Here is a 25,000-nt window from a genome sequence, read left to right on the forward strand (position 1 = left end):
ATTTGAATTGTGTCTGTTGGCTGTTGATAAATACAATCTCTCTCCCATCTTCCTCCTCCTCCCCCATCTGGTCCTCTCCTGGCTGATCTGGCATCCTTTTGGCATGGAGACGGTAGCAGCAGGCAGTGTGGTCTTTATTTTGATTTATTTATGGACTAACTTTATTATTCATTGGGCCAGATAGAGAGAATAAACTGTAGGGTGTGCAGATCTCACCGCTAGTCTTTCAAAGGCTGTTTCTCTGGTCATGAATGGCCAGTGATTTGTTTCGCTGGCTGGGGCTCAGGCTCTTTGATCAGTGAGGTTGATCAGTGAGACAAAGAGGAGTCAGTGTGTTCGTATAATTAGAGGAATAGTGTAACTAACTGTAGTACTGTTGATAGTCTCCAAATGTCGGCTACTATATGCTTGTATTATTTTCTATGGTCCAGATCAGGGCAATCCCAAACTGGGTCCTGGAACTCCCAGCTGGGTGCACATTTTGGTTGTTTTGCTCTAGCACTACACAGCTGGGGGGGGGTTGTGCAAAATCATCGATTGTTTTAGCTCACATATCTCTTTCTTTAGGTTTAATTGATTCATTTTCATATGACTTCTTTTCATGTAATTGATTCATTTTCATTTGATTTCTTTTCATGTAATTGATTCATTTTCATTTGATTTCTTTTCATGTAATTGATTCATTTTCATTTGATTTCTTTTCATGTAATTGATTCATTTTCATTTGATTTCTTTTCATGTAATTGATTCATTTTCATTTGATTTCTTTTCATGTAATTGATTCATTTTCATTTGATTTCTTTTCATGTAATTGATTCATTTTCATTTGATTTCTTTTCATGTAATTGATTCATTTTCATATGATTTCTTTTCATGTAATTGATTCATTTTCATTTGATTTCTTTTCATGTAATTGATTCATTTTCATTTGATTTCTTTTCATGTAATTGATTCATTTTCATTTGATTTCTTTTCATGTAATTGATTCATTTTCATTGAATTGATTCGTTTGCTTTCATGGCTGGTAGAAATAACACCAGCTGTGTTCTTTAGTCCTTCCCAATGTGGGTGGAAGAGGTGGTACCCATGAATCATACAAATAATGTGTTGAAGTTCAAATGAGGCCAGGGCCAGTGTGGTTAAATTGCTCTTCCCTGATCTCACCCACACACACTGTGGCTGTCTCCCTGACTGGCAGCGTGTGTGGAGAGGTGCCCCAGGTGGATGTGTGTGTCCTGTCCATGCTGCAGAGTGTTGTTGTCAGCCGGTGTTATTGGAGCGAGCAGCGAACAGAATCGTGTTTCACTCCTCCTGAGGGGCAGGTTTGGGGTTGGGGGTGCTGTACCTGCGATTGTTCCTCCTCAGAGTTTCAGTCAAGCCCTCAGCACGACCGCTGCCTACAGACACTGGAGCAACACTGAGCATCACTCATTATGGTGTCTGACTACACTACCAGTCTGACTATTCATACTCTAACTCTACTCTGACTCTACTCATACTCTAAATCTACGCATACTCTAAATCTACTCATACTCTGACTCTACTCATACTCTAAATCTACTCATACTCTAAATCTACTCATACTCTGACTCTACTCTGACTCTACTCATACTCATATTCTGACATTATTCATACTCATATTCTGACTCTACTCATACTCTGACTCTATTCATACTCTGACTCTACTCATACTCATGCTCTGACTCTATTCATACTCTGACTCTATTCATACTCTGATTCTGCTCATACTCTGACTCTACTCATACTCTACTCTGACCCTACTCATACTCTACTCTGACTCTACTCATACTCTGATTCTACTCATACTCTAACTCTATTCATACTCTGACTATACTCGTACTCTACTCGTACTCTGACTCTACTCATCATATTCTGACTCTATTCATACTCTGACTCTACTCATACTCTGATGCTACTCATACTCTGACTCTATTCATACTTTGATTCTGCTCATACTCTGACTCTACTCATACTCTACTCTGACTCTGACTCTACTCATACGCTGACTCTATTCATACTCTGATTATACTCATACTCTACTCATACTCTGACTCTACTCATATTCTGACTCTATTCATACTCTGACTCTACTCGTACTCTACTCATATTCTGACTCTATTCATACTCTGATTCTGCTCATACTTTGACTCTACTCATACTCTACTCATACTCTGACTTTACTCATACTCTACTCATACTCTACTCATACTCTGACATTACTCATACTCTGACTATTCATACTCTGACTCTACTCTGACTCTATTCATACTCTGACTCTATTCATACTCTGACTCTACTCATACTCTACACATACTCTACTCATACTCTGACTCTACTCATAATCTGACTCTACTCATGCTCTACTCTGACTCTACTCTGACTCTACTCATACTCTGACTCTATTCATACTCTGACTCTACTCATACTCATACTCTGACTCTATTCATACTCTGACTCTACTCTGACTCTACTCATACTCTGACTCTATTCATACTCTGATTCTACTCATACTTATACTCATACTCATCTCATACTCTGACTCTATTCATACTCTGAAACTACGCATACTCCGACTCTACTCATACTCTGACGCTACTCATACACTGACTATTCATACTCTGATTCTGCTCTATACTTGGACTCTATTCATATTCCGACTCTATTCATACTCTACTCTGACTCTACTCATACTCTGACATTACTCATACTCTGACTATTCATACTCTGACTCTACTCTGACTACTCATACTCTGACTCTATTCATACTCTGACTCTACTCATACTCACGCTCTGACTCTATTCATACTCTAAATCTACTCATACTCTGCCGCTACTCATACTCTGACTCTATTCATACTCTGATTCTGCTCATACTCTGACTCTACTCTACTCTGACTCTACTCACACTCTACTCTGACTCTACTCATACTCTGACTCTACTCATACTCTGACTCTATTCATACTCTGACTCTACTCATACTCTGACTCTATTCATACTCTGACTCTATTCATACTCTGACTCTATTCATACTCTGACTCTAAACATACTCTACTCATACTCATACTCTACTCATACTCTGACTCTACTCATGCTCTACTCTGACTCTACTCTGACTCTACTCATACTCTGACTCTATTCATACTCTGACTCTACTCATACTTATACTCTACACATACTCATCTCATACTCTGACTCTATTCATACTCTGAAACTACTCATACTCTGACTCTACTCATACTCTGACTCTATTCATACTCTAATTATACTCTGACTCTACTCATACTCTGACTCTATTCGTACTCTGACTCTACTCGTACTCTACTCATATGTTGACTCTACTCATACTCCGACTCTACTCATACTCTACTCTGACTATACTCATACTCTGACATTACTCATACTCTGACTATTCATACTCTGGCTCTACTCTGACTCTACTCTGACTCTATTCATACTCTGACTCTATTCATACTCTGACTCTAAACATACTCTACTCATACTCTGACTCTACTCATACTCTGACTCTACTCATGCTCTACTCTGACTCTACTCTGACTCTACTCATACTCTGACTCTATTCATACTCTGACTCTACTCATACTCATACTCTGACTCTATTCATACTCTGACTCTACTCATACTCTGACTCTACTCATACTCTGCCTCTACTCATACTCTGACTCTACTCATACTCTGACTCTACTCATACTCTGACTCTATTCATACTCTGATTATACTCCGACTCTACTCATACTCTGACTCTATTCGTACTCTGACTCTACTCATACTCTACTCATATGTTGACTCTACTCATACTCTACTCATACTCTGACTATACTCATACTCTGACATTACTCATACTCTACTCTGACTCTATTCATACTCTGACTCTATTCATACTCTGACTCTAAACATACTCTACTCATACTCTGACTCTACTCATGCTCTACTCATGCTCTACTCTGACTCTACTCTGACTCTACTCTGACTCGGACTCTATTCATACTCTGACTCTACTCATACTCTGACTCTATTCATACTCTGACTCTACTCATACTTATACTCTACTCATACTCATCTCATACTCTGACTCTATTCATACTCTGACGCTACTCATACCTGACTCATACTCTACTCATACTCTACTCCTACTCTGCCTCTACTCATACTCTGACTCTATTCATACTCTGGCTCTACTGATACTCTGACTCTACTCATACTCTGACTCTCTCTACATCACTTGCTCCAGTTTCACCTGTTCTGCCTGCGGCTATGGAATCCTGACCTGTTCACCGGACGTGCTACCTGTCCCAGACCTATTATTTGACCATGCTGGTCATTTATGAACATTTGAACATCTTGGCCATGTTCTGTTATCATCTCCACGCGGCACAGCCAGAAGAGGACTGGTCACCCCTCATAGCCTGGTTCCTCTCTAGGTTTCTTCCTAGGTTTTGGCCTTTCTAGGGAGTTTTTCCTAGCCACCATGCTTCAACACCTGCATTGCTTGCTGTTTGGGGTTTTAGGCTGGGTTTCTGTACAGCACTTTGAGATATCAGCTGATGTACGAAGGGCTATATAAATACATTTGATTTGATTTGTTGACTACTAAGGGAATGATTAAACCTGCTAGAATAGAATATCTGTCTCCTTTGATTGCTCTATTCAAAATGATCACACCGTTCATTCACTAATGGGTTTGTAAGGCTTTTAGCCATCGGGAGAGATAGCATGTATGTATCTCTGTCCACGTCTCATAATGGTAATTTTCTGTCAGCGGCAGCCTCCTGTGTGATGATTTAGTGTGAGGTGCTTTCTACCAAGCTAGTAGGCTACTAAACACTTTGCCTCAGGTACTGTCACACTCAGCTGGATCTTAAGCCAGTTAGCTTCTTTTTTTCCTTTTTTTTAAAACATGCACACTGTGGTTTGAGTTACAGCAATAGCACTGTTAATGAGCATCTACATGTCCACAGTTGGGTTAATGTGATTATACAGTGTGGCTGTGATTATTATATTGTAACGATGTGCGCTGAGAGTTCAGGGAGTTTTAATATAATAAATATAATCCGAAGCAAGAAACACTAACCAGCACATGACACAGGAACAGAAACAATGACGCCTGGGGAAGAAACCAAGGGGAGAAACATATATATATATATATATATATATATATATAGGGAAGGTAATCAGGGAAGTGATGGAGTCCAGGTGACTCTGATGATGCGCAGGTGTGCGTAACGATGGTGACAGGTGCGGGCCATAACGAGCAGCCTGTTGACCTAGAAGCCAGAGAGGGAGCACACGTGACAGTACCCTCTCCCCGACGCACGGCTTTAGCCGCAGGACGCCGACCAAAAAGACGATCCTGGGGATCCGGAGCGTACCGAAAACCTGTCAGTCCGGCTGAGACGCGGGACCATGGCAACCTAGAGCGCCTTGGAGAGAGCATCCGTGACGGTACCCCCTCCCCGGCGGGTTCGGCTCCAGCCGCAGGACGCCGACAAAAGGGACGATCTCGGAGATCAGGAGCGGGAGCACACATGATATATATCCACTTTTCAAAATCCTCATGTATGGGTTATAGTATTTAACCTTTGACTTTATAGGGGTCATGGGTCACACAGGCCGGGCTTATATAATGTGCCGTAGTGACACACACACACACACACACACACACACACACACACACACACACACACACACACACACACACACACACACACACACACACACACACACACACACACACACACACACACACACTACCCATGTTTACCAAAGATATGTCATGTCATGGTTGAAATGTGACGGTCCACAATTCACTCAAGCCCTAATCAAACACTTCATGACACTGTCTGACCCATAAAACCTCTGGCTGAGGAACACTGCTTGTTCAAGCATGTTGTGTGTTCATGCTATTTCCAACGGAGGCTATTAGCCCATATTGCTCTGTACTGTTGAGACCATCTTTTTGATTACCGGTTACATTACATTGTTATCTCACGTCTGTTCTACTCTTTTCTTCACTAACTCTAGACCAGTGATGTTAATATCTCACGTCTGTTCTACTCTTTTCTTCACTAACTCTAGACCAGTGATGTTAATATCTCACGTCTGTTCTACTCTTTTCTTCACTAACTCTAGACCAGTGATGTTAATATCTCACGTCTGTTCTACTCTTTTCTTCACTAACTCTAGACCAGTGATGTTAATATCTCACGTCTGTTCTACTCTTTTCTTCACTAACTCTAGACCAGTGATGTTAATATCTCACGTCTGTTCTACTCTTTTCTTCACTAACTCTAGACCAGTGATGTTAATATCTCACGTCTGTTCTACTCTTTCTTCACTAACTCTAGACCAGTGATGTTAATATCTCACGTCTGTTCTACTCTTTTCTTCACTAACTCTAGACCAGTGATGTTAATATCTCACGTCTGTTCTACTCTTTTCTTCACTAACTCTAGACCAGTGATGTTAATATCTCACGTCTGTTCTACTCTTTTCTTCACTAACTCTAGACCAGTGATGTTAATATCTCACGTCTGTTCTACTCTTTTCTTCACTAACTCTAGACCAGTGATGTTAATATCTCACGTCTGTTCTAATCTTTTCTTCACTAACTCTAGACCAGTGATGTTAATATCTCACGTCTGTTCTACTCTTTTCTTCACTAACTCTAGACCAGCGACGTTAATGTCTCTGTGTGTCTCTGTGTGTCTCCAGTGTGTGGCTGTGACCTGGCCCGTTCAGGCTTCTTCCAGAAGGGAAGAGAGTACATATGTACAGAGGACTACCAGCGCCTCTATGGCACCAAGTGTGACAGCTGTGGAGACTTCATCACAGGGGAGGTGGTCTCTGCGCTGGAGCGTACCTACCACCCCAAGTGTTTTGTCTGTAGCATGTGCAGGTAGGTACTGCGAGGCCACACATACACACACACACACACACACACACACACACACACACACACACACACACACACACACACACACACACACACACACACACACACACACACACACACACACACACACACACACTACACACACAATCATGAAGTGGAACGACATTTATTGGATATTTCAAACTTTTTTAACAAATCAAAAACTGAAAAACAAAATTATTCAGCCCCCATTTTCCGATTACAGCTGTAAGTCGCTTGGGGTATGTCTCTATCAGTTTTGCACATCGAGAGACTGAAAATTTTTCCCATTCCTCCTTGCAAAACAGCTCGAGCTCCATTTGTGAACAGCAGTTTTCAGTTCTTTCCACAGATTCTCGATTGGATTCAGGTCTGGACTTTGACTTGGCCATTCTAACACCTGGATATGTTTATTTTTGAACCATTCCATTGTAGATTTTGCTTTATGTTTTGGATCATTGTCTTGTTGGAAGACAAATCTCCGTCCCAGTCTCAGGTCTTTTGCAGACTCCATCAGGTTTTCTTCTAGAATGGTCCTGTATTTGGCTCCATCCATCTTCCCATCAATTTTAACCATCTTCCCTGTCCCTGCTGAAGAAAAACAGGCCCAAACCATGATGCTGCCACCACCATGTTTGACAGTGGGGATGGTCTGTTCAGGGTGATGTGCTGTGTTGCTTTTACGCCAAACATAACGTTTTGCATTGTTGCCAAAAAGTTCAATTTTGGTTTCATCTGACCAGAGCACCTTCTTCCACATGTTTGGAGTGTCTCCCAGGTGGCTTGTGGCAAACTTTAAACAACACTTTTTATGGATATCTTTATGAAATGGCTTTCATCTTGCCACTCTTCCATAAAGGCCAGATTTGTGCAATATACGACTGATTGTTGTCCTATGGACAGAGTCTCCCACCTCAGCTGTAGATCTCTGCAGTTAATCCAGAGTGATCATGGGCCTCTTGGCTGCATCTCTGATCAGTCTTCTCCTTGTATGAGCTGAAAGTTTAGAGGGACGGCCAGGTCTTGGTAGATTTGCAGTGGTCTGATACTCCTTCCATTTCAATATTATCGCTTGCACAGTGCTCCTTGGGATGTTTAAAGCTTGGGAAATCTTTTTGTATCCAACTCCGGCTTTAAACTTCTTCCCAACAGTATCTCGGACCTGCCTGGTGTGTTCCTTGTTCTTCATGCTGCTCTCTGCGCTTTTAATGGACCTCTGAGCCTATCACAGTGCAGGTGCAATTATACGGAGACTTGATTACACACAGGTGGATTGAATTTATCATCATTAGTCATTTAGGTCAACATTGGATCATTCAGAGATCCTCACTGAACTTATGGAGAGAGTTTGCTGCACTGAAAGTAAAGGGGCTGAATAATTTTGCACGCCCAATCTTTCAGTTTTTGATTTGTTAAAAAAGTTTGAAATATCCAATTAATGTCGTTCCACTTCATGATTGTGTCCCACTTGTTGTTGATTCTTCACAAAAAATACAGTTTTATATCTTTATGTTTGAAGCCTGAAATGTGGCAAAAGGTCGCAAAGTTCAAGGGGGCCGAATACTTTCGCAAGGCACTGTATATATGTTTGAATTCATTATTGACTTGGCCATGGAGGCAACAATTAGTGAACGATTTGTTTTATTGGGAGGCAGGCAGGCATTTAATCAGTGTTGAATTAAATTGATCAAGACGAGAATACAGGTATATTCAGAGAACAAAGAAATGATCATCAGATGAAATGATCAGATGTTTCATCGTATCTTCCAAGAGAAGGAACAGTTCAGTGGGGAGAGGAGTTGTCTTGAGAGAAGGGAAAAGGACATGCAGCCTCCTGTTTCTACTTGTCACGTTGGGAATCTACAGGTAACTGCACAAACAAGGGAAACACGTGAGGGATGACGGATACAAAGTACATTGAATGGAAAGCAGGTGCTTCCACACAGGTGTGGTTCCTGAGGTAATTAAGCAATTATCCTCCCATCATACTTAGAATCATGTATAAAAATGCTGGGCAGGCTATTAATTTGGCTACCATGGCTATGGGATGACTATGCCCCCATCCACAGGGGTGGTCACTGAATGGTTTGATGAGCAAGATAACGATGTAAACCATATGCCCTGGCCGTCTCAGTCACCAGATCTCAAACCAACTGAACACTTACAGAGAGATTCTGGAGCGTCGCCTGAGACAGCATTTTTCCACCACCATCAACAAAACACCAAATGATGGAATTTCTCGTGGAAGAAAGGTGTTGCATCCCTCCAATAGAGTTCCAGACACTTGAATCTTGAATCTATTCCAAGGTGCACGGAAGCTGTTCTGGTTAGTGGTGGACCAACCTCCTATCAAGACTCTTTATGTTGGTGTTTCCTTTATTTTGGCAGTTACCAATAGGCGCTCTGAGGAATTACAGTGTCGAAAGCCTTCCGTCTAATTGTGTGGTTTACTGTCACTGTTTCAGAGTCTTTTAGAGAGTGATTGAAGAGTTTCAGTGTGTCAGTGTGGTGGGGGCAGTAGAGGTGAGGGTGCCATGACAACAGTTCCTTCTCTACTGGTCTGTTTCTTGAGAACATCATGAGAACAGTTCCTTCTCTACTGGTCTGTTTCTTGAGAACATCACGAGAACAGTTCCTTCTCTACTGGTCTGTTTCTTGAGAACATCATGAGAACAGTTCCTTCTCTACTGGTCTGTTTCTTGAGAACATCATGAGAACAGTTCCTTCTCTACTGGTCTGTTTCTTGAGAACATCACGAGAACAGTTCCTTCTCTACTGGTCTGTTTCTTGAGAACATCATGAGAACAGTTCCTTCTCTACTGGTCTGTTTCTTGAGAACATCATGAGAACAGTTCCTTCTCTACTGGTCTGTTTCTTGAGAACATCACGAGAACAGTTCCTTCTATACTGGTCTGTTTCTTGAGAACATCATGAGAACAGTTCCTTCTCTACTGGTCTGTTTCTTGAGAACATCATGAGAACAGTTCCTTCTCTACTGGTCTGTTTCTTGAGAACATCATTAGTTCCTTCTATACTGGTCTGTTTCTTGAGAACATCATGAGAACAGTTCCTTCTCTACTGGTCTGTTTCTTGAGAACATCATGAGAACAGTTTCTTCTCTACTGGTCTGTTTCTTGAGAACATCATGAGAACAGTTTCTTCTCTACTGGTCTGTTTCTTGAGAACATCATGAGTTCCTTCTATTCCTTCTAGCAGGTGGCACCAGGGCTGGGTTGGGTTTAGAGCCTGACCCACTGTAACCTCTACACCGAGGGCCTTGATAGGCTGATAGCGCTACTGTTTACACGACCGTGCTTATGTCCCATTATGCACAGATGTGTATGTTAATTCATGTATTTTCCACTGTTTGCAATGTATAGTTCCCTGTATTCTAATACTATTTATTATATGCTGACCTGACGGAGTATGGAGTTATGTCTCTTATGAGATGTCATTTGGGAAGATGCTTGACAGCGATCTGCAAAGTGATAGAGAATATAACCCCGTCACTTGTCTGGGGAAGCAATACATTATATTGACTGCTGGTACTGAGTCGTCCAGGTTTTAAGGGCCACAAATCTTTACCGCAGATGGTCCTGCCATCGCTGCCTGTCCTGCTGGAGATGCTGACTCATAGCTGCTGATGGTGGGAGAGGAGCAGACATTCTGTTCCGAGCAGTCAGTAGTCAGCACACTTAAAACACTCCTCATCCACCACAGATCACCCCGACTTCTCCCAAACCTCAATATGCAGGGCTATGCTGTGTTGCTGACAGAACAAAGTTTAACACTACTATCTATTGTTCATAACACACTGCCTCCTCTTTAGCATGGGCTCCCGAGTGGCACAGCGGTCTAAGGCACTGCATCTCAGTGCTAGAGGCTGCACTACAGACCCTGGTTTGATTCCAGGCTGTATCACATCCGGCCATGATTGGGAGTCCTGTAGGGTCGGTGCGCAATTGGGCAAGTTAGCGCTTGGCCGGTGTAGGCCGTCATTGTAAATAAGAATTTGTTCTTAACTGACATGCCTAGTTAAATAAAGGTTAAATATATATATATAATGTATATATATATATATATATATAATTTTAAAACAGCATCTGTGTCCATACCCCAAATGGGCCTAAGGGTCCTGGTCACAAGTAGTGCACTATGTAGGGAATAGGTTGCCATTTGGCACACAGCCGATCTGTTGGTTTCAATATACAGCTTGAAGATCACCCCTGCTGGCCCAGTTAAGCTGCTGTGGCCAAGCAGATATCCCCCTGCCTGCCTGTCTGCCTGCTTGCTATGTAGCAGGACACAGTATCTGTCCACAGGTCCATCATGTCTGTGATCCTTCCTTCCTGTCACTGGATATTACCACGGAAACCCACTGTGTGTATGTGTGTGTGTGTGCGCGCGCGTCTGCATGGAGAGTTGCACTCTAATCGGTATTAATGTGAGTAGAATAGAAGCCAGGCCTCTGGTGTCATCTCACTCTCTCATGTGCTACTAAGGAGACTTGCCCTCCTTGACCAAATGAGCCCCCCGGCTCAAAAGATTTTTCAGAAACATTGTCTATACATAATAGAATCCCAATGCTGGTATAAATAACCATGTCATTCACAACAAATCATCTTTAGTCTCAGACTGGGGCAGTTAGCTAGCGATGTCAGAGAACATTTGCTGAATGGCTGTATAGAACCGTACTGCTGTGCTGCAGTTGTCCCTTCTCAGACTCCGTAGTTAGACTCCACTGTCACTGATTGACTTTGTGACATGTTTAAATATGGCGACACATGTAAATTATATAAACCTACTGGAGGAATTCCGGAGGAGTGAATTTTGGCGCATTTTACCACATTTATACTTTATACAAAAATAACAAAACACAAAATGTGTAGTTGTGTAAAATAATGTTAGCTACCATTACACACAGTATACATACAGTGTTATTGTGTCTACTGTGAGGCTTCGGGCTGAGCAGATGTCTGATGTCTTCCTGTGTCTTGTTTTTCAGAAAGCCTTTCCCTATCGGAGACAGGGTGACCTTCTGTGGGAAGAAGTGTGTCTGTCAGCAGTGCTCCCATTCGCTAGTCAGCAGCGCGCCGGTCAAGATCCACGGACCCAGCCGTAAGTCTCTAGATTAGAGGGTCACGTGCTCCTTCTCTGTTAACCATCAAACGTCACGTTCCGGTAATTACTGGAACGTTCCGTGTGCATTACTGGAACGTCTCGACATCTCCACATCAAAAAGCTCTGTAGCAGATATTTAACCCTGATGTTGGGACCATGAAAACACACTGACTGACAGCTCTAGCTATGTTCTACAAGTCTATTATTCTCCTGGCTTGCTAGCTTCCTAGGTAACCAATCGTCTGATGACATCTGAGATGTTGTAGATGATATAACCGTCTAATTAAGTGTTGCGTTAATTTGCATGAGCTGCATTTGAAGTTGGATGTGATCCTATCCACGGTAAACAAAAAAAACATTCTAATTCCGTACTGGGCGTGACAACAAGACAACGTGACAACAAGACAACGTGACAACAAAGACAACGTGACAACATGACACGGCCGGGAAATGGATCTATACCACAGGACCTCAACTAAAGTCACATCACAATCCTCACTCAGCACAGTGATGGTCGCGTAGGACAAGGCTGCAGCACTCCACAGTTCTCAGATCAGTCGGACTCTCCATCACTCTCTCTGGGGTTGGGGGTGGAGGGTGGGGGTGGGGGGGGAGTAGGGGGGTAGGACTCTCCATCACTCTCTCTGGGGGGACGGGGACTCTCCATCACTCTTTCTGGGGGGAGTAGGACTCTCCATCACTCTCCCTGGGGGGGGAGTAGGACTCTCCATCACTTTCTCTGGGGGGGGGTAGGACTCTCCATCACTCTCCCTGGGGGGGAGTAGGACTCTCCATCACTCTTCCTGGGGGGAGTAGGACTCTCCATCACTCTCTCTGGGGGGGAGGAGTAGGACTCTCCATCACTCTCTCCCTGGGGGGGGAGTAGGACTCTCCATCACTCTCTCTGGGGGAGTAGGACTCTCCATCACTCTCTCTGGGGGGGACTCTCCATCACTCTCTCTGGGGGAGTAGGACTCTCCATCACTCTCTCTGGGGGCAGTAGGACTCCCAATCACTCTCTCTGGGGGGGGAGTAGAACTCTCCATCACTCTCTCTGCGGGGGGAGTAGGACTCTCCATCACTCTCTCTGGGGGGGGGTAGGACTCCCCATCACTCTCTCTGGGGGAGTAGGACTCTCCATCACTCTCTCTGGGGGAGTAGGACTCTCCACCCCTCTCTCTGGGGAGGAGGAGTAGGACTCTCCATCACTCTCCCTGGGGGGGAGTAGGACTCTCCATCACTCTCCCTGGGGGAGTAGGACTCTCCATCACTCTCCTGGGGGGGAGTAGGACTCTCCATCACTCTCCCTGGAGGGGAGTAGGACTCTCCATCACTCTCCTGGGGAGGAGGAGTAGGACTCTCCATCACTCTCTCTGGGGAGGAGGAGTAGGACTCTCCATCACTCTCCCTGGGGGGGAGTATAGGACTCTCCATCACTCTCCCTGGGGAGGAGGAGTAGGACTCTCCATCACTCTCCCTGGGGGAGGTAGGACTCTCCATCACTCTCTGGGGGGGGGGGGGTAGGACTCTCCATCACTCTCCCTGGGGAGGAGGAGTAGGACTCTCCATCACTCTCCCTGGGGGGAGTAGGACTCTCCATCACTCTCCCTGGGGAGGAGGAGTAGGACTCTCCATCACTCTCCCTGGGGGGGGAGTAGGACTCTCCATCACTCTCCCTGGGGGGAGTAGGACTCTCCATCACTCTCCCTGGGGGGGTAGGACTCTCCATCACTCTCCCTGGGGGGGGGTAGGACTCTCCATCACTCTCCCTGGGGGAGTAGGACTCTCCATCACTCTCCCTGGGGTGGAGGAGTAGGACTCTCCATCACTCTCCCTGGGGGGGGTAGGACTCTCCATCACTCTCTCTGGGGAGGAGGAGTAGGATTTTGCCCCCTCTTGTCCTCTTCTATTTTCATTCACTGTTCTCTCTGTTCTCTCTGTTCTCTCTGGTGTCTCTGTTCTCTCTCTCTCTCTGTCTCTTTCTTGCTCTACCTCCTTCCCAGACTGTGCAGGCTGTAAGGAGGAGATCAAACATGGCCAGTCTCTCCTGGCCCTGGAGAAGCAGTGGCATGTCAGCTGCTTCAAGTGTCAGACCTGTGGCACTGTGCTGACCGGGGAGTACATCAGCAAGTAGGTGACCTCTGTGGTGACATCACAATACCAGTATAGTAGTAGTAGTAGTAGCATAGTACTAGTAGTATAGTAGTAGTAGTAGTAGTAGTTATATAATAGTAGTAGTTGTATAATAGTAATGGTATCGTACTAGTAGTATAGTAGTAGTAGTAGTAGTAGTATAGTGGTAGTAGTGGTAGTATAGTGCCATTCATGTATCCATGCTACTCCACAAACATGCCATCCATGTACAGTGGGGAAAAAAGGATTTAGTCAGCCACCAATTGTGCAAGTTCTCCCACTTAAAAAGATGAGAGAGGCCTGTAATTTTCATCATAGGTACACTTCAACTATGACAGACAAAATTAGAAGAAAAAAATCCAGAAAATCAAATGTAGGATTTTTAATGAATTTATTTTCAAATTATAGTGGAAAATAAGTATTTGGTCACCTACAAACCAGCAGGATTTCTGGCTCTCACAGACCTGTAACTTCTTCTTTAAGAGGCTCCTCTGTCCTCCACTCGTTACCTGTATTAATGGCACCTGTTTGAACTTGTTATCAGTATAAAAGACACCTGTCCACAACCTCAAACTGTCACACTCCAAACTCCACTATGGCCAAGACCAAAGAGCTGTCAAAGGACACCAGAAAAAAAATTGTAGACCTGCACCAGGCTGGGAAGACTGAATCTGCAACAGGTAAGCAGCTTGGTTTGAAGAAATCAACTGTGGGAGCAATTATTAGGAAATGGAAGACATACAAGACCACTGATAATCTCCCTCGATCTGGGGCTACACGCAAAATATCACCCCGTGGGGTCAAAATGGTCACAAGAACGGTGAGCAAAAATCCCAGAACCACACGGGGGGACCTAGTGAATGACCTGCAGAGAGCTGGGACCAAAGTAACAAAGCCTACCATCAGTAACACACTACGCCGCCAGGGACTCAAATCCTGCAGTGCCAGACGTGTCCCCCTGCTTAAGCCAGTACATGTCCAGGCCCGTCTGAAGTTTGCTAGAGAGTATTTGGATGATCCATAAGAAGATTGGGAGAATGTCATATGGTCAGATTAAATCAAAATAGAACCTTTTGGTAAAAACTCAACTCGTCGTGTTTGGAGGACAAAGAATGCTGAGTTGCATCCAAAGAACACCATACCTACTGTGAAGCATGGGGGTGGAAACATCATGCTTTGGGGCCGTTTTTCTGCAAAGGGACCAGGACGACTGATCCGTGTAAAGGAAAGAATGAATGGGGACATGTATCGTGACAGTTTGAGTGAAAACCTCCTTTCATCAGCAAGGGCATTGAAGGTGAAACGTGGCTGGGTCTTTCAGCATGACAATGATCCCAAACACACCGCCCGGGCAACGAAGGAGTGGCTTCGTAAGAAGCATTTCAAGGTCCTGGAGTGGCCTAGCCAGTCTCCAGATCTCAACCCCATAGAAAATCTTTGGAGTGAGTTGAAAGTTCGTGTTGCCCAGCAACAGCCCCAAAACATCACTGCTCTAGAGGAGATCTGCATGGAGGAATGGGCCAAAATACCAGCATCAGTGTGTGAAAACATTGTGAAGTCTTACAGAAAACCTCTGTCATTGCCAACAGAGTATATAACAAAGTATTGAGAAAAACTTTTGTTATTGACCAAATACTTATTTTCCCCCGTAATTTGAAAATAAATTCATTAAAAATCCTACAATGTGATTTTCTGGATTTTTTTCTCTCATTTTATCTGTCATAGTTGAAGTGTACCTAGGATGAAAATTACAGGCCACTCTCATCTTTTTAAGTGGGAGAACTTGCACAATTGGTGGCTGACTAAATACTTTTCTGCCCCACTGTATCTATGCTACTCCACAGACATGCCATTCATGTATCCATGCTAGTATCTGTTATTATTTTGTCTTTTGACTCTGATTGACAAGACACTAGCTACTGACTGTTTGCGTGTGTGTGCGTGCGTGCGTGCGTATGTGCGTGCGTGTGTGTGTGTGTGTGTTCTCAGGGATGGTATTCCATACTGTGAGACTGACTACCACACCCAGTTTGGCATCCAGTGTGTGACGTGTAACAGATACATCAGTGGCAGAGTGCTGGAGGTGAGTCTGTCTGTCTGTCTGTCTGTCTGTCTGTCTGTCTGTCTGTCTGTCTGTCTGTCTGTCTGTCTGTCTGTCTGTCTGTCTGTCTGTCTGTCTGTCTGTCTGTCTGTCTGTCTGTCTGTCTGTCTCTGCTCTGCCTCCCTTTTTCTCTCCATCTCTGTCTGTCTGTCTGTCTGTCTGTCTGTCTGTCTGTCTGTCTGTCTGTCTGTCTGTCTGTCTGTCTGTCTGTCTGTCTGTCTGTCTCTTTTTGTCTCCTTCTCTGTGTGTCTGTCTGCCTGTCTGTCTGTCTGTCTGCCTGTCTTTTTCTCTCCATCTCTGCCTGTCTGTCTGTCTGTCTGTCTGTCTGTCTGTCTGTCTGTCTGTCTGTCTGTCTGTCTGTCTGTCTGTCTGTCTGTCTGTCTGTCTGTCTGTCTGTCTGTCTGTCTGTCTGCCTCTCTCTTTTTCTCTCGGTCTCTGTCTGTCTGTCTGTCTGTCTGTCTGTCTGTCTGTCTGTCTGTCTGTCTGTCTGTCTGTCTGTCTGTCTGTCTGTCTGTCTGTCTGTCTGTCTGTCTGTCTGTCTCTTTTTGTCTCCGTCCGTCTGTCTGTCTGTCTGTCTGTCTGTCTGTCTGTCTGTCTGTCTGTCTGTCTGTCTGTCTGTCTGTCTGTCTGTCTGCCTGCTGCCTCTCTCTTTTTCTCTCCGTCTCTGTCTGTCTGTCTGTCTGTCTGTCTCTCTCTCTCTTTTCTCTCTCCGTCTCTGCCTGTCTGTCTGTCTGTCTCTCTTTTTTTCTCTGTCTGTCTGTCTGTCTGTCTGTCTGTCTGTCTGTCTGTCTGTCTGTCTGTCTGTCTGTCTGTCTGTCTGTCTGTCTGTCTGTCTGTCTGTCTGTCTGTCTGTCTGTCTGTCTCTTTCTCTCTCTGTCTGCTTGTCTGTCTCTCTCTGCCTGTTTGTCTGTCTGTCTCTCTCTTTCTCGCTGTCTGCTTGTCTGTCTGTCTCTGCCTGTCTGCCTGTCTGTCTCTGTCTGTTTCTGTCTGCCTGTCTGTCTCTGTCTGTCTTCCTGCCGGCCTGCCAAAGGACATCCAGCCAACTTGATACAACTATGGGAGGCATTGTAGTCAACGTGGACCAGCATCCCTATGAAATATGAATAGTCTGCGATGCTAGTTCTACATTACAGGCCATAATCTCAATACATGTGATTCGTGCTGCTGAGTTGAAATCAGTCCAGGCTCTTTGAATGTGCTGAGTGCAGACAAAAGAGAAAACGTATTCAGACTGCATACTGTCAGGGTCTATAAATAGGCAGGTTTTTAATGTGCTGTCATTGTGGCTACACATGAAGGGCCTCTGACAGCAACTGCACCTGAAGGTGGGACAACATAACACACACAGACAGAGAGAGACGGGCAGAGACAGAAAGACAAGCAGACAGAGAGAGACGGGCAGAGACAGAAAGACAAGCAGACAGAGAGAGACCGGCAGAGACAGAAAGACAAGCAGACAGAGAGAGACGGGCAGAGACAGAAAGACAAGCAGACAGAGAGAGACCGGCAGAGACAGAAAGACAAGCAGACAGAGAGAGACCGGCAGAGACAGAAAGACAAGCAGACAGAGAGAGACAAGCAGAGACAGAGAGAGACAAGCAGAGACAGAAAGACAAGCAGACAGAGAGAGAGACCGGCAGAGACAGAAAGACAAGCAGACAGAGAGAGACCGGCAGAGACAGAAAGACAAGCAGACAGAGAGAGACCGGCAGAGACAGAAAGACAAGCAGACAGAGACAAGCAGAGACAGAAAGACAAGCAGACAGAGAGAGACCGGCAGAGACAGAAAGACAAGCAGACAGAGAGAGACAAGCAGAGACAGAAAGACAAGCAGACAGAGAGAGACCGGCAGAGACAGAAAGACAAGCAGACAGAGAGAGAGACCGGCAGAGACAGAAAGACAAGCAGACAGAGAGAGACCGGCAGAGACAGAAAGACAAGCAGACACAGAGAGAGACAAGCAGAGACAGAGAGAGACAAGCAGAGACAGAAAGACAAGCAGACAGAGAGAGACCGGCAGAGACAAGCAGAGACAGAAAGACAAGCAGACAGAGAGAGGGAGACATGCGATTTAGTGGAAGACATTCAGAAGCTTCACATTCATCACACATACTGTTAACAAAGATGGATTGAACCCAAATGATCCAAGATGACTCAACTGGCTGTCCTGCTATCTAGCTATTTGTGGTGTGAGAACTAACTGTTTCACCTGTAGCTGTTTCACCTGTAGCTGTTGTAGCTGTTTCACCTGTAGATGTTGTAGCTGTTTCACCTAAAGCTGATTCACCTGTAGCTGTTTCACCTGTAGCTGTTTCACCTGTAGCTGTTTCACCTGTAGCTGTTTCACCTATAGCTGTTTCACCTGTAGCTGTTTCACCTGTAGCTGTTTCACCTGTAGCTGTTGTAGCTGTTTCATCTGTAGCTGTTTCATCTAAAGCTGTTTCACCTAAAGCTGTTTCACCTAAAGCTGTTTCACCTGTAGCTTTTTCACCTGTAGCTGTTTCACCTATAGCTGTTTCACCTATAGCTGTTTCACCTATAGCTGTTTCACCTGTAGCTGTTTCACCTGTAGCTGTTTCACCTATAGCTGTTGTAGCTGTTTCACCTAAAGCTATTTCACCTGTAGCTGTTTCACCTGTAGCTGTTTCACCTGTAGCTGTTTCACCTGTAGCTGTTGTAGCTGTTTCACCTGTAGCTGTTGTAGCTGTTTCACCTGTAGCTGTTTCACCTGTAGCTGTTTCACCTGTAGCTGTTGTAGCTGTTTCACCTGTAGCTGTTTCACCTAAAGCTGTTTCACCTAAAGCTGTTTCACCTGTAGCTGTTTCATCTGTATCTGTTTCACCTAAAGCTGTTTCACCTGTAGCTGTTTCACCTGTATCTGTTTCACCTGTAGCTGTTACACCTGTAGCTGTTACACCTGTAGCTGTTTCACCTGTAGCTGTTTCACCTATAGCTGTTGTAGCTGTTTCACCTGTAGCTGTTTCACCTGTACCTGTTTCACCTATAGCTGTTGTAGCTGTTTCACCTGTAGCTGTTGTAGCTGTTTCACCTATAGCTGTTGTAGCTGTTTCACCTGTAGCTGTTTCACCTGTAGCTGTTTCACCTGTAGCTGTTACACCTGTAGCTGTTACACCTGTAGCTGTTACACCTGTAGCCGTTTCACCTATAGCCGTTTCACCTATAGCTGTTTCACCTGTAGCTGTGTCACCTGTAGCTGTTTCACCTGTAGCTGTTTCACCTATAGCTGTTGTAGCTGTTTCACCTGTAGCTGTTTCACCTGTAGCTGTTTCACCTATAGCTGTTGTAGCTGTTTCACCTGTAGCTTTTTCACCTGTAGCTGTTTCACCTATAGCTGTTTCACCTATAACTGTTTCACCTGTAGCTGTTTCACCTGTAGCTGTTTCACCTGTAGCTGTTACACCTGTAGCTGTTTCACCTGTAGCTGTTTCACCTATAGCTGTTGTAGCTGTTTCACCTGTAGCTGTTGTAGCTGTTTCACCTGTAGCTGTTTCACCTGTAGCTGTTTCACCTGTAGCTGTTTCATCTGTAGCTGTTGTAGCTGTTTCACCTGTAGCTGTTGTAGCTGTTTCACCTGTACCTGTTTCACCTGTAGCTGTTTCACCTGTAGCTGTTTCATCTGTAGCTGTTTCACCTGTAGCTGTTTCACCTGTAGCTGTTTCACCTGTAGCTGTTTCACCTATAGCTGTTTCACCTGTAGCTGTTGTAGCTGTTTCACCTGTAGCTGTTGTAGCTTTTTCACCTGTAGCTGTTTCACCTAAAGCTGTTTCACCTGTAGCTGTTTCACCTGTAGCTGTTTCACCTGTAGCTGTTTCATCTGTAGCTGTTTCACCTGTAGCTGTTTCACCTGTAGCTGTTTCACCTGTAGCTGTTTCACCTGTAGCTGTTGTAGCTGTTTCACCTGTAGCTGTTGTAGCTTTTTCACCTGTAGCTGTTTCACCTAAAGCTGTTTCACCTGTAGCTGTTTCACCTGTAGCTGTTTCATCTGTAGCTGTTTCACCTAAAGCTGTTTCACCTGTAGCTTTTTCACCTGTAGCTGTTTCACCTGTAGCTGTTTCACCTATAGCTGTTTCACCTGTAGCTGTTTCACCTGTAGCTGTTGCACCTGTAGCTGTTGTAGCTGTTTCACCTGTAGCTGTTGTAGCTTTTTCACCTGTAGCTTTTTCACCTGTAGCTGTTTCACCTGTAGCTGTTACACCTGTAGCTGTTTCACCTGTAGCTGTTTCACCTGTAGCTGTTTCACCAGCTGTTTCACCTATAGCTGTTGTAGCTGTTTCACCTATAGCTGTTGTAGCTGTTTCACCTGTAGCTGTTTCACCTGTAGCTGTTATAGCTGTTTCACCTGTAGCTGTTTCACCTATAGCTGTTTCACCTATAGCTGTTGTAGCTGTTTCACCTGTAGCTGTTTCACCTGTAGCTGTTGTAGCTGTTTCACCTATAGCTGTTGTAGCTGTTTCACCTGTAGCTGTTTCACCTGTAGCTGTTATAGCTGTTTCACCTGTAGCTGTTTCATCTGTAGCTGTTGTAGCTGTTTCACCTGTAGCTGTTGTAGCTGTTTCACCTGTAGCTGTTTCACCTGTAGCTGTTTCATCTGTAGCTGTTTCACCTAAAGCTGTTTCACCTGTAGCTGTTTCATCTGTAGCTGTTACACCTGTAGCTGTTACACCTGTAGCTGTTTCACCTATAGCTGTTGTAGCTGTTTCACCTGTAGCTGTTTCACCTGTAGCTGTTTCACCTATAGCTGTTGTAGCTGTTTCACCTGTAGCTGTTTCACCTGTAGCCGTTTCACCTGTAGCTGTTTCACCTATAGCTGTTGTAGCTGTTTCACCTGTAGCTGTTGTAGCTGTTTCACCTATAGCTGTTGTAGCTGTTTCACCTGTAGCTGTTTCACCTGTAGCTGTTACACCTGTAGCTGTTACACCTGTAGCTGTTTCACCTGTAGCTGTTTCACCTGTAGCTATTTCACCTGTAGCTGTTACACCTGTAGCTGTTTCACCTGTAGCTGTTTCACCTATAGCTGTTGTAGCTGTTTCACATGTAGCTGTTTCACCTGTAGCTGTTTCACCTATAGCTGTTGTAGCTGTTTCACCTGTAGCTGTTTCACCTGTAGCTGTTTCACCTGTAGCTGTTGTAGCTGTTTCACCTGTAGCTGTTGTAGCTGTTTCACCTGTAGCTGTTTCACCTATAGCTGTTGTAGCTGTTTCACCTGTAGCTGTTGTAGCTGTTTCACCTGTAGCTGTTTCACCTATAGCTGTTGTAGCTGTTTCACCTGTAGCTGTTTCACCTATAGCTGTTGTAGCTGTTTCACCTGTAGCTGTTTCAACTATAGCTGTTGTAGCTGTTTCACCTGTATCTGTTGTAGCTGTTTCACATGTAGCTGTTGTAGCTGTTTCACCTATAGCTGTTGTGGCTGTTTCACCTGTAGCTTTTTCACCTGTAGCTGTTTCACCTGTAGCTGTTTCACCTGTAGCTGTTTCACCTATAGCTGTTGTAGCTGTTTCACCTGTAGCTGTTTCACCTGTAGCTGTTACACCTGTAGCCGTTTCACCTATAGCCGTTTCACCTATAGCTGTTTCACCTGTAGCTGTGTCACCTGTAGCTGTTTCACCTGTAGCTGTTTCACCTATAGCTGTTGTAGCTGTTTCACCTATAGCTGTTGTAGCTGTTTCACCTGTAGCTGTTTCACCTGTAGCTGTTTCACCTGTAGCTGTTGTAGCAGTTTCACCTGTAGCTGTTGTAGCTGTTTCACCTGTAGCTGTTTCACCTATAGCTGTTGTAGCTGTTTCACCTGTAGCTGTTGTAGCTGTTTCACCTGTAGCTGTTTCACCTATAGCTGTTGTAGCTGTTTCACCTGTAGCTGTTTCACCTATAGCTGTTGTAGCTGTTTCACCTGTAGCTGTTTCAACTATAGCTGTTGTAGCTGTTTCACCTGTATCTGTTGTAGCTGTTTCACATGTAGCTGTTGTAGCTGTTTCACCTATAGCTGTTGTGGCTGTTTCACCTGTAGCTTTTTCACCTGTAGCTGTTTCACCTGTAGCTGTTTCACCTGTAGCTGTTTCACCTATAGCTGTTGTAGCTGTTTCACCTGTAGCTGTTTCACCTGTAGCTGTTTCACCTGTAGCTGTTACACCTGTAGCCGTTTCACCTATAGCCGTTTCACCTATAGCTGTTTCACCTGTAGCTGTGTCACCTGTAGCTGTTTCACCTGTAGCTGTTTCACCTGTAGCTGTTTCACCTATAGCTGTTGTAGCTGTTTCACCTGTAGCTGTTTCACCTGTAGCTGTTTCACCTGTAGCTGTTACACCTGTAGCTGTTACACCTGTAGCTGTTACACCTGTAGCCGTTTCACCTATAGCCGTTTCACCTATAGCTGTTTCACCTGTAGCTGTGTCACCTGTAGCTGTTTCACCTGTAGCTGTTTCACCTATAGCTGTTGTAGCTGTTTCACCTGTAGCTGTTTCACCTGTAGCTGTTTCACCTATAGCTGTTGTAGCTGTTTCACCTGTAGCTTTTTCACCTGTAGCTGTTTCACCTATAGCTGTTTCACCTATAACTGTTTCACCTGTAGCTGTTTCACCTGTAGCTGTTTCACCTGTAGCTGTTACACCTGTAGCTGTTTCACCTGTAGCTGTTTCACCTATAGCTGTTGTAGCTGTTTCACCTGTAGCTGTTGTAGCTGTTTCACCTGTAGCTGTTTCACCTGTAGCTGTTTCACCTGTAGCTGTTTCATCTGTAGCTGTTGTAGCTGTTTCACCTGTAGCTGTTGTAGCTGTTTCACCTGTACCTGTTTCACCTGTAGCTGTTTCACCTGTAGCTGTTTCACCTATAGCTGTTTCACCTGTAGCTGTTGTAGCTGTTTCACCTGTAGCTGTTGTAGCTTTTTCACCTGTAGCTGTTTCACCTAAAGCTGTTTCACCTGTAGCTGTTTCACCTGTAGCTGTTTCACCTGTAGCTGTTTCATCTGTAGCTGTTTCACCTGTAGCTGTTTCACCTGTAGCTGTTTCACCTGTAGCTGTTTCACCTGTAGCTGTTGTAGCTGTTTCACCTGTAGCTGTTGTAGCTTTTTCACCTGTAGCTGTTTCACCTAAAGCTGTTTCACCTGTAGCTGTTTCACCTGTAGCTGTTTCATCTGTAGCTGTTTCACCTATAGCTGTTTCACCTGTAGCTTTTTCACCTGTAGCTGTTTCACCTGTAGCTGTTTCACCTATAGCTGTTTCACCTGTAGCTGTTTCACCTGTAGCTGTTGCACCTGTAGCTGTTGTAGCTGTTTCACCTGTAGCTGTTGTAGCTTTTTCACCTGTAGCTGTTTCACCTATAGCTGTTTCACCTATAACTGTTTCACCTGTAGCTGTTTCACCTGTAGCTGTTACACCTGTAGCTGTTTCACCTGTAGCTGTTTCACCTATAGCTGTTGTAGCTGTTTCACCTATAGCTGTTGTAGCTGTTTCACCTGTAGCTGTTTCACCTGTAGCTGTTATAGCTGTTTCACCTGTAGCTGTTTCACCTATAGCTGTTTCACCTATAGCTGTTGTAGCTGTTTCACCTGTAGCTGTTTCACCTGTAGCTGTTGTAGCTGTTTCACCTATAGCTGTTGTAGCTGTTTCACCTGTAGCTGTTTCACCTGTAGCTGTTATAGCTGTTTCACCTGTAGCTGTTTCATCTGTAGCTGTTGTAGCTGTTTCACCTGTAGCTGTTGTAGCTGTTTCACCTGTAGCTGTTTCACCTGTAGCTGTTTCATCTGTAGCTGTTTCACCTAAAGCTGTTTCACCTGTAGCTGTTTCATCTGTAGCTGTTACACCTGTAGCTGTTACACCTGTAGCTGTTTCACCTATAGCTGTTGTAGCTGTTTCACCTGTAGCTGTTTCACCTATAGCTGTTGTAGCTGTTTCACCTGTAGCCGTTTCACCTGTAGCTGTTTCACCTATAGCTGTTGTAGCGGTTTCACCTGTAGCTGTTGTAGCTGTTTCACCTATAGCTGTTGTAGCTGTTTCACCTGTAGCTGTTTCACCTGTAGCTGTTACACCTGTAGCTGTTACACCTGTAGCTGTTTCACCTGTAGCTGTTTCACCTGTAGCTATTTCACCTGTAGCTGTTACACCTGTAGCTGTTTCACCTGTAGCTGTTTCACCTATAGCTGTTGTAGCTGTTTCACATGTAGCTGTTTCACCTGTAGCTGTTTCACCTATAGCTGTTGTAGCTGTTTCACCTGTAGCTGTTTCACCTGTAGCTGTTTCACCTGTAGCTGTTGTAGCTGTTTCACCTGTAGCTGTTTCACCTATAGCTGTTGTAGCTGTTTCACCTGTAGCTGTTGTAGCTGTTTCACCTGTAGCTGTTTCACCTATAGCTGTTGTAGCTGTTTCACCTGTAGCTGTTTCACCTATAGCTGTTGTAGCTGTTTCACCTGTAGCTGTTTCAACTATAGCTGTTGTAGCTGTTTCACCTGTATCTGTTGTAGCTGTTTCACATGTAGCTGTTGTAGCTGTTTCACCTATAGCTGTTGTGGCTGTTTCACCTGTAGCTTTTTCACCTGTAGCTGTTTCACCTGTAGCTGTTTCACCTGTAGCTGTTTCACCTATAGCTGTTGTAGCTGTTTCACCTGTAGCTGTTTCACCTATAGCTCTTGTAGCTGTTTCACCTGTAGCTGTTTCACGTGTAGCTGTTTCACCTATAGCTGTTG

At 44.5% G+C, this 25,000-nt stretch overlaps 1 protein-coding gene across 1 annotated transcript in view; it reads left to right on the top strand.

Annotated features, from left to right (window-relative positions):
• The window catches only part of LOC124014331 (actin-binding LIM protein 3-like), a gene marked incomplete in the record, with an annotated part of 248,175 nt that overhangs the window by 157,138 nt on the left and 66,037 nt on the right, over positions 1-25,000 (top strand). Inside the window, 4 exon segments of the mRNA XM_046329191.1 lie at positions 6,752-6,935; positions 11,956-12,068; positions 14,075-14,201; positions 16,194-16,287. Of these exon segments, the coding sequence (XP_046185147.1) occupies positions 6,752-6,935; positions 11,956-12,068; positions 14,075-14,201; positions 16,194-16,287 (518 nt within the window).

Source organism: Oncorhynchus gorbuscha, linkage group LG02 (genome assembly GCF_021184085.1).
Source record: "Oncorhynchus gorbuscha isolate QuinsamMale2020 ecotype Even-year linkage group LG02, OgorEven_v1.0, whole genome shotgun sequence".
Taxonomy (NCBI): domain Eukaryota; kingdom Metazoa; phylum Chordata; class Actinopteri; order Salmoniformes; family Salmonidae; genus Oncorhynchus; species Oncorhynchus gorbuscha.